The following is a 16224-nucleotide window of genomic DNA, read 5'->3' as shown; positions in this document are numbered from 1 at the left end:
TCCAAGTGCCCCTTCTCACTTTTGGGTGAAGGAAGGAGCAGGATATCTGACATAGGAAACCTTGCCAGGTGCTCCTTGTTTAGTCCCACCCCCCCCCCCTGCTGCTGTTCTCTGAGGAAATGGTCACATTGCCCTTAACTCTTTCCCCAAATGCCCTCTGTAACTTCTGGTCACCAGCAGCAGTCGGGATTGTTATACTCCTTAGCAATCATTTGGCTGATGTGCTCAGCCCATCCTTTTCCTCTGGTGGTTTGTGTGAATGGAGGAGGGGAAATGGAACTGATACATGGGTTTTTGGGTCTTCCTTGAATGACAGAGCAGGCTGAAGCTAGGTGATGGTTTCAGAGATTAGCTGATATAATTATGTTTTTTTGCCTTGGATGTGTAGGTTGTCAATTGCTGCCCCCATGAAGTGGAGATTGAACTGACAGTGGAATTGAAGTTTCAGTTCAGGATTTGGGGGTGAATTCGTGTGAAGAAAAAGGGGAAGAAAACACTGCAATTACAAAAGGAGAGGAGAATATCTATCTTGCTTATTCTTCGCTCCCTATTTTTTGCCATGAAAAGAAAACAGAAAAGATTTCTGCAAATGACACTGCTATTCCTGGTGACTCTAATATTCCTGCCAAATATTGGACTCTGGTCTTTGTATAGGGAAAAACATTTTATGAAATCCACAGTGCTGGGAGAGCAGCAGGTAAGTGAAACAAATGTGATTAAAAGTGGCTGGCAGCAAAGCAAATTGTTTGTGTGTTAAGTGGGGAGTGAAAGTGTCTGTTTAGCTGCTATAAAAAGCGGGGATGGCTCTTAGCAATGATGCATCCTTTAAATTTGAATCTTTTGTTGTGGGAATACTGAATCCACTCTAGGGAGCCTGTGAGGCAGAGGATTTTAAATTAGCTTCACTATTGATTAAAATGAAGTAGAAAAATAATGATGGGATGAGATAGAAAACAAGATTATAGAACTTCTGCCTAAGTATAATATCCGGATCATGAGTATCAGACCTATTAATTATGTTTCTCATAAGTCATAACATTGTTTCAGGTGGAACTCAAAAGTTTATAAAGTTTATAAAGTGAATACATGTATATTTATATGTATATTAGGCTGTATTTTTTTGTATAGAAATCTGTTGAAGCATGTAGATGCAGCTTAAAGCTGATACTACAATATGAATATAATTATCTAATGCAATTATACATTGATCAATAATATCATAGTTTATTGAAGTGGTATAATGATCCTTACTAGTTTGTTTATTGAATAAAACATATTAAGATTCCTTTCTGTCTTCTTGAACTGTTCCAAAGAAATAAGTCAACTTACAAGTTGGTTGTTCATTTCATTGCAAAAAAATCTTCTGACTGGTAAATTTCAATGGGATTTTATTTTAAATGTATTGCAGCCTAATCTTTCTATTCAGAATATTCTTCTGTTTTTTCCTGTTAGAAATGGATTTTGTCTCTTTGGTTCAATTGCTTTATTTCTATTTATAAAGTTTTTTTGTCATGCAGTATTGTTGCTTGATCTTACACTACACAGAAAAGTATGTTTGCAGGCATGCATACACACACACACAAATTGTTTATGGCCATTCTATCTTCTTGGTGTTACAATGTTCTCTTAAGTATATCTAGTTTATGATTCTCTTTGTTATCTGAGATTAATTTTTGCCATAATTTTCAGTTTGTGAAGCATATCTTTGACATGTAAGCCAAAATAAGGCTTGCATTAAAGTAAGTGCCTTTTAGAGAGTTCTTTTATGCAAAAGTTTAAAGTGCTTCTAATAGGTAAAAAGGTGTAATTATAATGCCAGAGAAATGTTAACTGCAGAATGTTCTCTTTAGATTTTAAGACAACTAAGCACAGAGATTATAAAATACAATTATATTTTATATCAAAACAAGATACTATCACCATATACATTGTTATATTAATATATTTAATTTTAAGGACTATCAAGTGTATTATTCTTCTACACATTATATAATGATGGATTATTTTGGTCAATAAGAGGTACACTTCTGCATATCAGATTGGTAACTGATAGCATGCTCCATCATTGACTGAATACATATATCTACCGGTAATAAGTTCAGTTTTAAAGTATTTTGAAACATGGTGCTATGTAAAAAGCTTTACTTTCATAAGCAATCAGTCTTTTTATGAGGTGTTTTTAAAGGTTACATTCAAGATTTATAAGTATTTTACAGCAAACATAGGATGTTTACTTGGAAATAACATTTTCTGAGTAGTGCTAATTTCCTAGTAAATATGATAAAATGTTTGTGTGTGAATACAGAAGTCTGGTTCATTACATAAGAATATAAATAAATATAGTAATAGAGTAATAACTTTTAAACTCATTTTTAAGTGGTGGCCTTTCTATTTGTTGCCCTTCAGGTGTGCTGGTTTCCAACACCTGTCTCCATTACCCATTAGAGAAAGCTGGACAGGATTTAGGAATATTGGTTTAAGACAGTGTAAGATTATGAATTACAATTCTGAATGTCTTCTAAATAGCATATATTTTTAATTCCTAATCAACTGACAGCCCAATCCGATGCAGTATATTCTGCTGCAGCTTATACAAAATTTGTCTAGAATTGAATTGGAAAGTATAACCATGACCAAAAGAAATATACATATCAGAATTCTAAACAACTCTAATCATCAGAGAAGCCTTATCACAACCATAAAAATATGTCCCGTCAAACTATTGATTACTCTGCTTCCTAAAAAAAAAACAAATGTGTGACTGATAAACACATTTTTTTAAAAAAGAGGTCATGAAGGAAAATGAGGTAGGTTGCATTGGGACACCAGGTACCATCATTTCAGTTGGCTGGAATTGTAGTCCAGCTCAATACAGTGATTCCTGTCTGAACAAGTCTAGAAGACCTTTCCAACTCTGTTATTCTGTTCTTTTGATGTTTTGAAATTTTCCATGAATAAATTGCAGCAATATATATGGAGAAATCAGGGCTAATCAGATTTCTAGAACATGCATTAAATAACATCATGGTTTATCGATTTGATATTAAAGCAAGAAAAAAAAATAAGAATGTAACATGGCACAAAGTATATGCCCAGAGAACTCTGTTTCAGTTGTGCAAACAGATATTTATTGTACAAGTGGGAATCAAATAAGATGTAGCAATGCACATTTCTATCTGTAAGAAATATATATTTTCCGTGGCAAATTACTAGTTTCATGTGACCTACTTTGTAGGAGTGCAAGTAATGGGATTTGGATTCTAAGACCCTAGGTATTTACATAACATAATTTATTTATATTTTAATTTCAGGAAAATGTGTATCAGATTATGGTGCCAACATTTCCTGAACTGTTATCATTTTAGTTGAGTAGAATGATATCTGATTTAAACATTAAAATGCACTTAAATAGGCCTAATCTCAGCTCTATAAAAAGTTTTTTTTTTCCTTCCTAAGACTACATTGCAGAATACAGCTTTGCAATTTTAGTTAAAAGCATGCTATAATATACTGTGGATATTGTGTAAGTACATTGTGGATTTCTACTGAAATATGTAATCCTATAACCATTTATCTGGTTATTTAATAAGATTTCAATCAGAAGTAAGTCTGAATGAAATCAGTATATTTCAATATACCGATTTGAGAAAATGTGTATGTGATTGCAGTGTAAAACAGCATGTGAAAGGACTGGTAATATGTTAAATGTTGGCTAAATTATATATGGTTTATAATTAACAAAATTGAAATCAGATACATTTAGTGGGCATATCAACACTGACACGACTGTTCTAGAGATTAAACCTGATAACACTGTATTATAATTAACATTAATATTAGGACATTCTAACGTCTATGGATTTCTGACATGGTGACTAAATTTTAAGAATGTTTTTTCATTTCAGTATGCCTTCTAACTTTATCACAGAACAAAATGTACACATGAATGCTGCAATCCTCTACTTGGTTGCTTAAAAGTAGGACATATTGAACACTGTAGATCTTCTAAACAGGCATAAGTAAACAGGCAACAAAGAAGATTTAGGCTGAAGTGAGAACAGATAACTTCTGCAGGGCTCTACTTTGAAGGGATCTATGATTGCAAACTCTCAATATTTTTATTTCTCTGTTATATATTGAAATTATTCGCTGGATGAAATGCATGTGTGAACTGATACTAGACTTTGTAAACCAGATAATGTTAAAATCACAGAGAGAGATTGATTCTTAAATTAATCAGAAACAGCAAAATGGCCAGAGTGGAGTGGAGGGGGTGAATCAGACACTTAACATGTACTCAAGGAGGGTAATGGGACTGGCTGGTAACTGAACAAATTCTTTTGATTTAGTTCCATCTTTGTGGAAATGTCATAAAATTGCTTCAGAAGCATTCAAAGAATTAACATTTTGTAATAGCATGATGTAATTGTATAGATTTAAGTGATGCATTAATAATACAAGTGATCATGTCCTAGTGACATCTACACAGCATTTGTGAAATTAATTGTGAAACAATTTCAGTGTTTCATTTGTTATGCAATCATCTCTGCATCTTATCTCTAAAGTAGGACTCTTTATTAGAAGATTGGAAAAAAGCTATTATAACTATCTTTCCACCTTGTTCAATGTTTTCTTGACTAAACAGTCAGGGGAAAGTCAGGAAATCATAGGGCCATTAATGTGACATCTGTCTTGTATGATTTAGTGAAAAGTTAGAAAATAGTGGAGACCATCTTAGAGCTGTATCAGCATGGCTTCTGCAAATGGAAGCCTTGCCACCCCAACATTTGAAGTTCTTGGGAATGTCAAGAGGCATGAAGATAGAATGCAATGGAAGTAATTTACAAGTAGTAAAAAAAAACTATAGAAAGAAGGAAATGTTGATATACACAAAACATTGATGCTGGACTACCCGCATTTTCACCCATATAACCCGCCCACGCAAATAACCCGCAGGTTTTCAAGATCGTGTAAAATATTTTCCGTATACCCCGCCCACTTATATAACCCGCGACGAGTAAGGGAGAAGGGAAACTGCTGAGATCGGGGGAAGAAACGGAGGAGGAAGCCTGCGCAAGCTGGGGAAGGGGGAAGGAACGGAGGAGAAGGAAACTGCTGAGATCGGGGGAAGAAACGGAGGAGGAAGCCTGCGCAAGCTGGGGAAGGGGGAAGGAACGGAGGAGAAGGAAACTGCTGAGATCGGGGGAAGAAACGGAGGAGGAAGCCTGCGCAAGCTGGGGAAGGGGGAAGGAACGGAGGAGAAGGAAACTGCTGAGATCGGGGGAAGAAACGGAGGAGGAAGCCTGCGCAAGCTGGGGAAGGGTTGGAGGAAGGGGAATATCTTCCCGATTCCCCCATCTCCTCGCCCGTAGAACTGAAACGAGAGCTGCCCAAATATCTCCCGGCCCTTCAGGGCTGCCGTAGCGTGGAAGAATATACTCCTTCACTTCAGAGCGGGACTAGGAGAGCTTTTCCTCCCACGGAGTTCAATAAAATAAAATAAGGTAGATGGAAGGGAGGGAGGAAGGGTCCCTCCCTCTTAGTTTCCGCCCATTGAGATGAACCAGAGCCCTTCTCCCCGTAAAATCCCCCTTTTCTCCCACGATCCTTGCAGGCAAAGCATTGAATTCCCTGGCAAAGAACAAACGGCAGGAAGGGAGAATCCGGCTCCTTTATCATAGGAAACGTTTCTGAGGTTTATGGAGCTTAAAGGTTCAAGTGCAAGAAAACGGGAAAGAAAAAATGAAAGAGAGAGGGGGGGTGCTGTTCTTGACTTCCGCAGGACTTCTTCTTGTCGTCCTCCCCCCCCCAGCTGTAATACACATGCTCGTTCAAACACACACACACACACAAGCACGCACACACACACACAAAACACACAGGCGCGCGCGCTGCCCGTCTGCCTTGCTAGCGAAGGGCGAACGCCGTGGAGCGCTCTCGTTTAGCAGGCACAGGCAGGGGGTTTTTCGGGGTGAGAGAGGGGTGGTCGAGAGGTGAAGAAGCAGAGGGTGAGGCGTTGGGCTCCGGTTGGTATGGAGAAGGGTGAGCAATTGTCTTTTGGGGTCTTTTTTTGGGGGGGGGAGATTGGCACGGTTGGGCTCTCCTTCTTCCTTCTGATCTGGAAATGTGTAAAGGGGCCTGATGGGGAGGAGGGGGAAAGGTCCAGCATATAATTTTTCCCTTTTGAGCTGCCAACCTGAGCAGTTAAGGAGTTTTACTTCTCCGTGGGAAGTAGGAAGAATGAGGCAAAAAGCTTGACAATTGGAAAGCGGGGACGCGGGTCGAGTGCCTCAAGATATCCCCACCTAGCAGCCTTTTCAGGGGAGGGAGTGGGGGGGGATCGGGACGGGAAATACCAAGTGGGACCTATTACTTCTACGTATCTCTACGGTAATTAGGCTGGCTTTGAAGACCTATTCAGCCCGTCTGAAAGGCTCGAGTCTCCCTCCGGCTCATTGAGGGATGTTTGCAGTTTGCAGAGACATTTGCATCTGTTTGTGCTTCTGAAGACAACCGGGGTAGGCTTTTAAGGCACCTCCGCCCTCTTCAACTCCCCCCTCCCTCATACACACACACACATCACCTCTCCTTAAAAAAAAAGGAAGGCAAAGCGGGACACCCTCGACAATTCTAAAGCATTCTTTATTGGTCAAAATATTCAATAACTAGAGTTAACAGGGCACCTCTTCAGCTGACTGTTCGGATATTTCCTCCGAATTGCTTCCTGTCTCCTCTTCTTCTTCCTCCTCTTCCTCTTCTTCTTCCTCAGACTCTTCGCTGCTGGATTCTTCCTCCTCCTCCTCTTCTTCCTCCTCTTCTTCTGAAGCCAACCCTGACAAGCACCCTTTCCTTATGCCTTCCCACCCTTCAATCTATTCCATTTGCCAAAAGCTGGAGAGAAATTGCTGTATGCGTAAAAACGCACCGGTGCGAAATCCGCCCAGCAGAACGCAGAGCGGGAGGGACCGAGAGGGATCCCCTTTTGCCAATAGCTCCATAAACAGAGAGGGAAATGTGTAAAGGGGCCTGATGGGGAGGAGGGGGAAAGGTCCAGCATATAATTTTTCCCTTTTGAGCTGCCAACCTGAGCAGTTAAGGAGTTTTACTTCTCCGTGGGAAGTAGGAAGAATGAGGCAAAAAGCTTGACAATTGGAAAGGGCCAGGAATGAAAACTCGACCCGCGTCCCCGCTTTCCAATTGTCATGCTGTCTTGTTTATGTTGCTTACAGCAAGGGATTTGGTTTAATACTACTTGGGATGATAAGCAACAATTGTTCTCCTAATATAAGATCTGGGATAGTTTTCTACTTCCATATTCAATGTACTAGCTTTAGGAGTCATCATGAATAAATTTCTGTACAGTATAACAGTCCCTTTAATGGGTGCAGGTGTGAGATGCAACTATTTTCTTGTGTGCTAGTTTAAGACCCAATGAATGTTGAAGAAGTAGTTCTTTTTACTTGGTGACATGATACGGTAGACTATACATCCTGTAGACTACATGCTTATACAGGTGAAACTCAAAAAATTAGAATATCGTGCAAAAGTTCATTTATTTCAGTAATGCAACTTAAAAGGTGAAACGAATATATGAGATAGACTCATTACATGCAAAGCAAGATAGTTCAAGCTGTGATTTGTCATAATTGTGATGATTATGGCTTTCAGCTCATGAAACCCCAAATCCACAATCTCAGAAAATTAGAATATTGTGAAAAGGTGCAATATTCTAGGCTCAAAGTGTCCCACTCTAATCAGATAATTAAACCATAACAGCTGCAAAGGGTTCCTGAGCCTTTAAATGGTCTCTCAGTCTGGTTCAGTAGGAATCACAATCATGGGAAAGACTGCTGACCTGACAGTTGTGCAGAAAATCATCATTGACACCTCCATAAGGAGGGAAAACCTCAAAAGGTAATTGCAAAAGAAGTTGGACGTTCCCAAAGTGCTATATCAAAGCTCATTAATAGAAAGTTATGTGAAAGGGAAAAGTGTGGAAGAAAAAGGTGCACAAGCAGCAGGGATGACCGCAGCCTGGAAAGGATTGTCAGAAAAAGACCATTCAAAAGTGTTGGGAACTTTCACAAGGAGTGGACTGAGGCTGGAGTCAGTGCATGAAGAGCCACCACACAGAGACAGATCCTGGACATGGGCTTCAAATGTCATATTCCTCTTGTCAAGCCGTTCCTGAACAACAAACAACATCAGAAGCATCTTAACTGGATTAAAGAAAAACGGGCCTGATCTGTTGCTCAGTGGTCCAAAGTCCTTTTCTTTGATGAAACTTTTTTGAGTTTCACCTATATGGCATATAATGACAAAATACATATACAGTACTTTGCTTTTGAAGGTCCATGCCTAAATTGTGATGAAAAACAAGTTAGAAAATGTACTGTTCTTAAACTGGACCAATTTAACATGCATTAAGTGTTAAACCTTTACCTATTCATTTTCACAGAATTTTTGTAACCAAATGTTACTGAGTGAAAAGATCAGAGGCAAGTAATCTCAAAGAAAAGAATCTGTAATATATATGTCTGTATTTTTAAAATAATACAACAGTAAGAATTCTGAGCTGATAAAAATATTTTTGTCAATAAAATTACAATATTACTAGAAATGATCAAATTTTTCTCCTTTCTCTGTAACTGCTAATTTTTGTTAGACTCTAAAATATGAAACTAAGAATGTGTTATTACTTTTATTTTGTAGCATTATCAATTTTTGTGTAAGTATATATATGTCATATTCGGGTCTTTTCCCGTGTAAGATTGACAGTATTTTGGCGACGTTTCAACGAGATCACACTCGCCTTCTTCAGGCTGGTGCCTTTGGCTTCGTTCTTGTGCAAGCAAAGCACGATTGGAGCTGCCGTTTTTCTACAAATATAGGTGGGTGTCTGTGTAATGTTGGCTTTGTTGCTTTAAATGGATTGGTTGGCTGTGTTGTCACATCTTGATTGGTTGATGCAATTGATGTTTGGTGAGGGTGATTGGTGATGGTGTCCTGTGTTGTTCTGGGTCCTGTGTCAGTTTTTGTGGTTGGGACTCGTTTATTGACTAGGGCTAGTTTCCAGATGTCTGACAGGCGGGAGGTATTATCACATTTATTCATGTTGTGGGGGTGTTTCTCTATTTCGATAGCTTCCATAATTATTCTCTTGTTGAAGTGTTCAGTTTTGGAGAGTAATTTGAAGGAACCATTTGAAGGAACGGCAGCTCCGATCACGCTTTGCTCGCACAAGAATGAAGCCAAAAGCACCAGCCTGAAGATGACGAGTGTGACCTCGTCGAAACATCACCAAGATACTGTCAATCTTACATGGGAAAAGACCCAAATATGCCAAGACCTACATACCTATACCCGTGAAAATCTACAAAAACACACACAGACACAAAAAAAATATTTTTATATTTTTTACCATTAGTTTTCCTTTATTTTGTCTTTATATTGGAACCTTCATATATAGATCTTAAGTGCCCTAGTAAATCTTTCCCTAGCATATTCCCTAGACCAGCGATGGTGAACCTTTTTTGACTTGCATGCAATAAATTGGATTAGCGCAGGGGGGTCATGTGCGTGTGTGCTGCACCCATAATGCAATGCGCAACCCCCCCAGTGCATATGCATGCACTACAGGTGCGCCCCCCCATTTTTTACATGCTTTTTTTGCCCTCCCCAGGCTCCAGAGGCTTTATAGGAGCCTGGGGAGGGTAAAAGCAGCCCCCCACCTCCCAGAGGCCTTTCGGAGGCTTCAGGGACCTTCAGGAGGCTTCCCTGAAGTCTCCGAGCAGTCTAAACAACCCTCCGAACAAACCTGACTTCCGGTTTGCTCAGAGGGTCGTTTTGACTGCTCAGGAAGCTTCAGGGAAGCCTCCTGAAGGTCCCTGAAGCCTCCGGACCACTCGAAACGACCCTCCGAGCAAACTGGAAGTCCGTTCCCAAACTTCTGGTTTGCCCATAGTGCTGTTTTTTTGCACTCCAGAGGCATCAGGGAAGGAGGAGGCTCTTTTCGCCCTCCCCAGGCTCCTATAAAGCCTCTGGAGCCTGGTGAAGGCAAAAAATGGCTTTAAAAAGGGTGAATATAGCTGGCCAGCCCACGCATGCCTGCTGGCCAGCTGACAGGGCAGCGCATCACATGCCCTGACAAGTGGCTCCACATGTGCCATAGGTTCACCATCCCAGCCCTAGACATTGACAAAACATTGGGTGATTTTTCATAATAGTGTTACTTTTTTATGTTTTAGCAAGAACTCCCTTTTTCCCTTGTTTTTTTCCTCCTTCCTTTTGGTTAACCTGGCAGTCATTCTTAATAATAGCTGAGTAACCTTGAATATATTCTTTCAGTGCATTTTAATGAGTTTTTATTATATTTAATCCATCAAGCTCTTCAGTAGCATACAAAAGATATTTAACATGTTACAATAGAATGTAATTTCAGCTAGCCTACTTTTGTGTGCTAACGATTCCAAAATTTGCTTGTGACTGAAGGAGGCTGTATAAAAAACTCAACCAGTTTTGTATAGAGTTAGATTTGCAAGATATGGGACAGAGGGTTCACAATGTCATGAACAGAAGTGAGTAGTCTCTTTGTGTGTGTGTGTGTGATTAAATACACTCATGGCTTGTGAGAGATGCATCTGAAAAATGAACCTTGGTTGTAATAGGTATATGTATGTAAAAGAACAAATAAAGGGAAAGCTAAGTGGAATATTTAAATTATTTTAGGGATTTACATTAAGAGTTATATGCATTAGGGAAAAATGGATTTTAAAAACTCCTTATATTAGAAACAATGTAAATTAAAACATACGTTTTAAAATGGTTGTTTAGCAAATTATTTGTAATAAAAAGACCAATGGTAATTTTCTCCAAGGAGAATTTTTTTTTCTTCAGTTAGTTTAATTTCTATCAGAGCCATATTAGAGAAAGTGAACACAACATTTGTGGTTTGGATAATCCCAGCACCTGTGAAAAGGGATTCTTCTCTTATCTGGAAATGTTTGATCCAACATATTTTTTCTGCTAAATGGATATAAAATGAAGAAAAGCTTTGCTGACTTCTGTCTACTTTTCCCTACTATCATAAAATTGATTCTTCAGGGTTGAATATTTTCCATAAAATTGCAGAAATAATATTTGAGGCTGCTTAGGAAAAGGAAATGACGGAAAATTGAGTTAACCTATCCAATGGCTTTCCATGAATGAAATAAAACTTCCAATCAAGTAGATTTCAAGTTCTTAATACACATTAATGGCTGGAGTGGTGACAAAGATGTTGAGTCCAAGTCACTAGCAGATTGGAAGAAAAAAATTGAACTGTACCTCCCTTGCCCAGTTGGATAAAAAATCTTTATATCCATGAAGCATAAAGAAGGCCAAAGACTGAAACTAATATGGCTAAAAATATTTTGCCACACAAGTTGCTGTCTCAATGAAAAAGTTACTTTAAAATATTCCATCCTATACAGATGCTAAGAATACATATCTCCTTTGGATTTTAAATTTCTTCTTGGAATCAATTCGCATGTAAGTCATCCACCTTTGAGATAGCCTGTTTTTTTCTATTAAGGAAAAAGTGCTAATATTTATTATCCCTCTCCCTGTATCTCCAGATGCTTGTTTAAAATATTTCTTTAGAAAAGAGAGACCAGTGTTATCTTCTGAATGCTTAAATTGCTGCTGTTTAGAATGAGGGAATAGAAAGGGAACTCATCAAATTTGCAGATTCTAGCAGGAGTAGTCGCACCCCGGAAGATAGGATCAAGGTCCAGATGGATCGTGACAGACTTGAATACTGGGCCCTGTTTAACAAATTGAAATTAAATGTAGAGAAAAGTAAGGTCCTACACCTATGCAAGAAAAACCAAATGTACAGGTACAGATTAAATGAAATTTGGCTCAATAGCAGTAACTGCAAAAGGGATCTTAGTATCCCGATAGACAATTATTTAAGTATGAGCCAGCAGTGTCCTGTAGCTACCAAAAAAACTCCAATGAAGTCCTAGGCTGCATTAACAGAAGGTTAGAATCAAGATGACATGAAGTGTTAGTACCATTTTATAAGGCCTTATGAGACCACAATCAGAATATTGCATCCAGTTTTAATCACCTTATTATAAAAAAAGATAAAGCGACTCTGGAAAGAGTGCATAGAAAAGTAGTAAAGATGATTTGGAGGCTGGAAACTAAAACATATGAAAAATGGTTGCAGGAATTGGGTATGTATAGTCTAGTGAAAAGAAGGATAAGGTGTAACATGATAGCAGTGTTCTAATATTTGAAGGGCTGCCACAAAGAAGAAAGAAGGAATCAATCTATTCTCTGAAGCACCAGCAGACAAGACAGGAAGCAATGGTTGGAAACTAACCAAGGAGAGAAGCAACCTAGAACTAAGGAGAAATTTCCTGACAGAACAATAAATCAGTGGAATAGCTTGTCTTCAGAAAATGTGAATGCTTCATCACTGGAAGTTTTTAAAGAGAGATTGGACAGCTATTTTAGTCTGAAATGATATAGGATCTCCTGCTTGAGCAGGAGATTGTACTAGAAGACTTCCAAGGCCCTTCCAAATCTGTTAATCTGTGTTTGTGTCCTTATATAAGAACATTGCTGATGAAAGTTTTGTATTCTGCTCCTTGGTCATATGTTGTCATCCAGGAAAAACTACTGCTTTCATTATTATTGATGGCATCATCAGATATGGTGGAAGCTTGTTAGCAATATGGTTGGGAGCTAAAGTTAAAAGCTTTGCCATATTTCTTTGGAAATTTGACAGGAGATTCATAGTGCACTTGCAGTATATTGGATTTAGGAAACTTGATTTATATCATCAGTTGAGATACACAGCTTATATGTGGTCTACAGAGATCCTCAGTCATCAGGTCATGGTTGTTTCAAAGGTGCTTTTTCAAAAAGCAACTGGACTATATTTTTTTCCCTTGAGGAAGAACATGACTTCTTGTTTCTCATCCAAGAAGCTTCATCAGAATCATCTTGCAATGAGTCTTAAAATCTATAGTGCAAAAGTTTGAAATACATTATGCACCTGTGTAATTTTACCATAGAGCAAGCCACTTTAGCACAGTTGTGCTTTATTTCACAAGACCACAAATTACTATTTATATTCATTAGCAAGAATTTGCTGTTTTATTCAGTTTTGCTGGAGACAGCCCCCTGTGTCTAATTTAATACTTATAATTTGCAGGAATATTATCAGAGTATATTTGTGGGGATAAAAAGATACTGTTTAACTTTGGTTCTGTTCGCAGTCCCTTATATATGGAAAAGCTATAATTTTGTGCCCAAATTGTCTGTCATATTGTCTGAGCATATGCAACTTGTTATTTTGATTTTATGTACATTTTATAGTTTTGTGCTTTTAAAAGCACAGCATGGGGATTTTTCTACTATAGAATAAGCCACACTTTCAAGTATAAGAATAAGCATCTTGCTATAGATTAATAAATGCAACTATATAGCTATGCATATTGAAAAATCATCTTCCTGATAAATCTAATTAAATAAGCATGGTCTAAGGCTTTTTTTCCCCCAGACTGGCATTTTTCAGATATTTTTAGGATTACAGCTTCCCGAATTCCTAATTGGAAAGGCCTGGAAAGAATATTCCAAATATGAATATTGTTCTTGAGCTGGAATTTGAATAGTTTTCATTTCATCTTATCAATATTCTTTAAATAATCATTGTTTGCAGAAGTGGAGTGCAATAATATCTCAAAGTATGTAAAAAACAAGTTTATATTTGGTTCTTCTGTCTCTCATCTTCCAGTATGAATAAAAAGGTTGTGATAGAAATATAATGGAGTTGTGTCAGCTCACTACAACCACTGGTATGCACTTGTACCCACATTTCTTATCTGTAGGGAAAATACTTTCCTGACAACTTGGGATGAAGCCAGTAGGAAAAGGGACTTTACATGTACTGATATATGTAGGTAATATACACTGATAAAATCTTCCATATAAGGGATTTCAGTTTCACTGAAGGGTTCTTATATGTGAATGAAGCTTAAATATACAACGTAAAATCATCACTTAGTTGAATCATCATGAGATCATTAAAAGTTTTAATAAGAAGCACCCTTGGCGTATGTAAGGGATTGGGTGCCATTCTACCCCAATCAGTACATGTAGTCAGTAACATATATTGTTGGTGAGAGTAGACCACACTTTATAGAATTATACTCTTTTTGCATGGTCATTTAAAATGGAACAAGTATGACTTGCTAGTTCAGAATCACTCATGCAATTTACATCGCAATTTACTCTTAGAAAAAATTAATTTGAACAAGGAAGCAGAATATTTCCTCAGATCTTGAGGGAGTGAGTATCTTGAGAGAAAGAAGTATTTAAATATAACAAAATTAACCCAGAAATTAATCAGGCCAGCTACATGATTGAATTTTAATGACGATACATTGTATAGCAAAAGATGAAGGTTTCTAATGCAAGTGCATACATGTATTCATATGTGTGTGTATGAATGAAGGTCTTTTTATTGAAGGTTATAGACTAAATGTATAATTATTCACACTCTTTCTTTTTCTATATATAAAATAGCTATGATTTAAAGATACAGAGAAAGATTTGTGTAGCTTTTCTTTTTAATCAAATTTCTTCTATGCACTCAGGGAATCTTAACTGCAAAGCCTCTGAACTTCTTTTTATTTAAAATACCCATGTTTTAATTAAATCCTTTCTCAACATGGGATTTTATCTCTTTGAAAATGTGACTGTGAAAACCATGATCCTGGCCAATTTACAATCTGAACGTAGTTCTTCCTTTGAATGATGCTGATTTTCTGTTACACATTCTTCTAGCAAATAAATACATATGCTCTAAAATTAATTAATCTGCTTTATTTGTCTGATCTTACATCTTCCTTGTTTAATTTTAGGGATGTTTGATAAACTCTGCAAAGACTAATATTTTATAACATATATAAAAAAACCTATTATCTTGAATGCCTGGAGGGTCAAAAAAATATATTCTATTTTCTATGAAAGTCACCCCAGTTGAGAAAGAAAAACTGTTACCTCTCATGAGATCTTGTCTGACTATTTAGTTTTCACATTTTGCAAGTACTGTGATTTTGTATTAGCATAACACCTAATATTTGAATCATGTTAGCATTTCATTATTGTACTGAAAAATTATATGGAATGCTTTGGAGACTGTTTCTGAAAATGATAAAATATCTGTGGATAAAATATAAATGTTCATTACTTTACAGATATGTAAACCAAGTTAATGTCAATGGTATGGGTTGATTTGGTGGGTCTTAGATATTTTAAAATATGTCCTTCAATTGATTTTGCTGTGGATTGTTATTAGAGTAAGTAGAATAACATAATAACAGAGTTGGAAAATGTCAGAGTGTGCACAGTGTGACATTTTGAGACAACCCAGGAGCAAAATATAGTAAACAGAGGTTTGTCTTTCAATTAGTGGTTTATCTATAAGGAATATATACATACATGTTCTAGGCAAAATCAGGCAATCAATCATCAACTATAGCACGGAAGCACACACGGAGAGAAGGACGCCCTCACCAGGCCTCTCTTGTATATAATGTCGACTGGCGACTACACGGAGGAGAGCCTTTTCTGTTGCAGCTCCGATCCTGTGGAACGACCTCTTAAAGTCGTATCAGCCCAAAAACCTTGCTGATTCATTCCCTTCTTTATGTCATTGTGGCAGATGGTCAGTCCTTAAAGTATTTCTCTGACATCCTCCCCTTTAAAGCTGAACAGCTGAATGCTTTAACATATTCATGCTGCTTTCTATTTCTATTATGTCCTTGCCTCCTGCTTCGATTTCTACTCTCACTGCTACAAACACTGCTAGTACCATTACTGCTGCTGCTGCTGGAACTGCTCCTAATTTCATTTTCTAATGGCTCTATACACTCTATCTCATTATTTTTCTTTACCTACTGTTCACCATCTCTTGGCTGAATTCCTTCACGTTATGTTTTGACTAGTTCAGTTTCCTTAGTTTGGTTTATCTGTCTGCCTGACATTCTCTTTAACTTTGGCTTCCTCCATTTATCTTTTTTTCCCTTAGGCAATGACCATGATCATATCTCTTGGTACTTACTGGATTCATTAAAAATACTCTAACCCCACTTGCAGCGAACCGCTCAGGAGTATACCTATATTACACCTTTGAGGTCTCCTAGGTATAATTTTGTTTGTTTGCCT

The 16224-nt window shown here is 37.6% G+C and overlaps 1 protein-coding gene across 1 annotated transcript in view; it reads left to right on the top strand.

Annotated features, from left to right (window-relative positions):
• Positions 1-559: 559 nt before the first annotated feature.
• Positions 560-16224, top strand: part of LOC116513248 (polypeptide N-acetylgalactosaminyltransferase-like 6) — a 609679-nt gene continuing 594014 nt past the window's right edge. Inside the window, exon 1 of the mRNA XM_032224240.1 lies at positions 560-697. Within this exon, the coding sequence (XP_032080131.1) occupies positions 560-697 (138 nt within the window). The remainder of the gene's footprint in view (positions 698-16224) is intronic.

Source organism: Thamnophis elegans, chromosome 9 (genome assembly GCF_009769535.1).
Source record: "Thamnophis elegans isolate rThaEle1 chromosome 9, rThaEle1.pri, whole genome shotgun sequence".
NCBI lineage: Eukaryota > Metazoa > Chordata > Lepidosauria > Squamata > Colubridae > Thamnophis > Thamnophis elegans.
The sequence above is the reverse complement of the archived record's forward strand: the minus strand, read 5'-3'. Positions and strand labels throughout refer to the sequence as shown.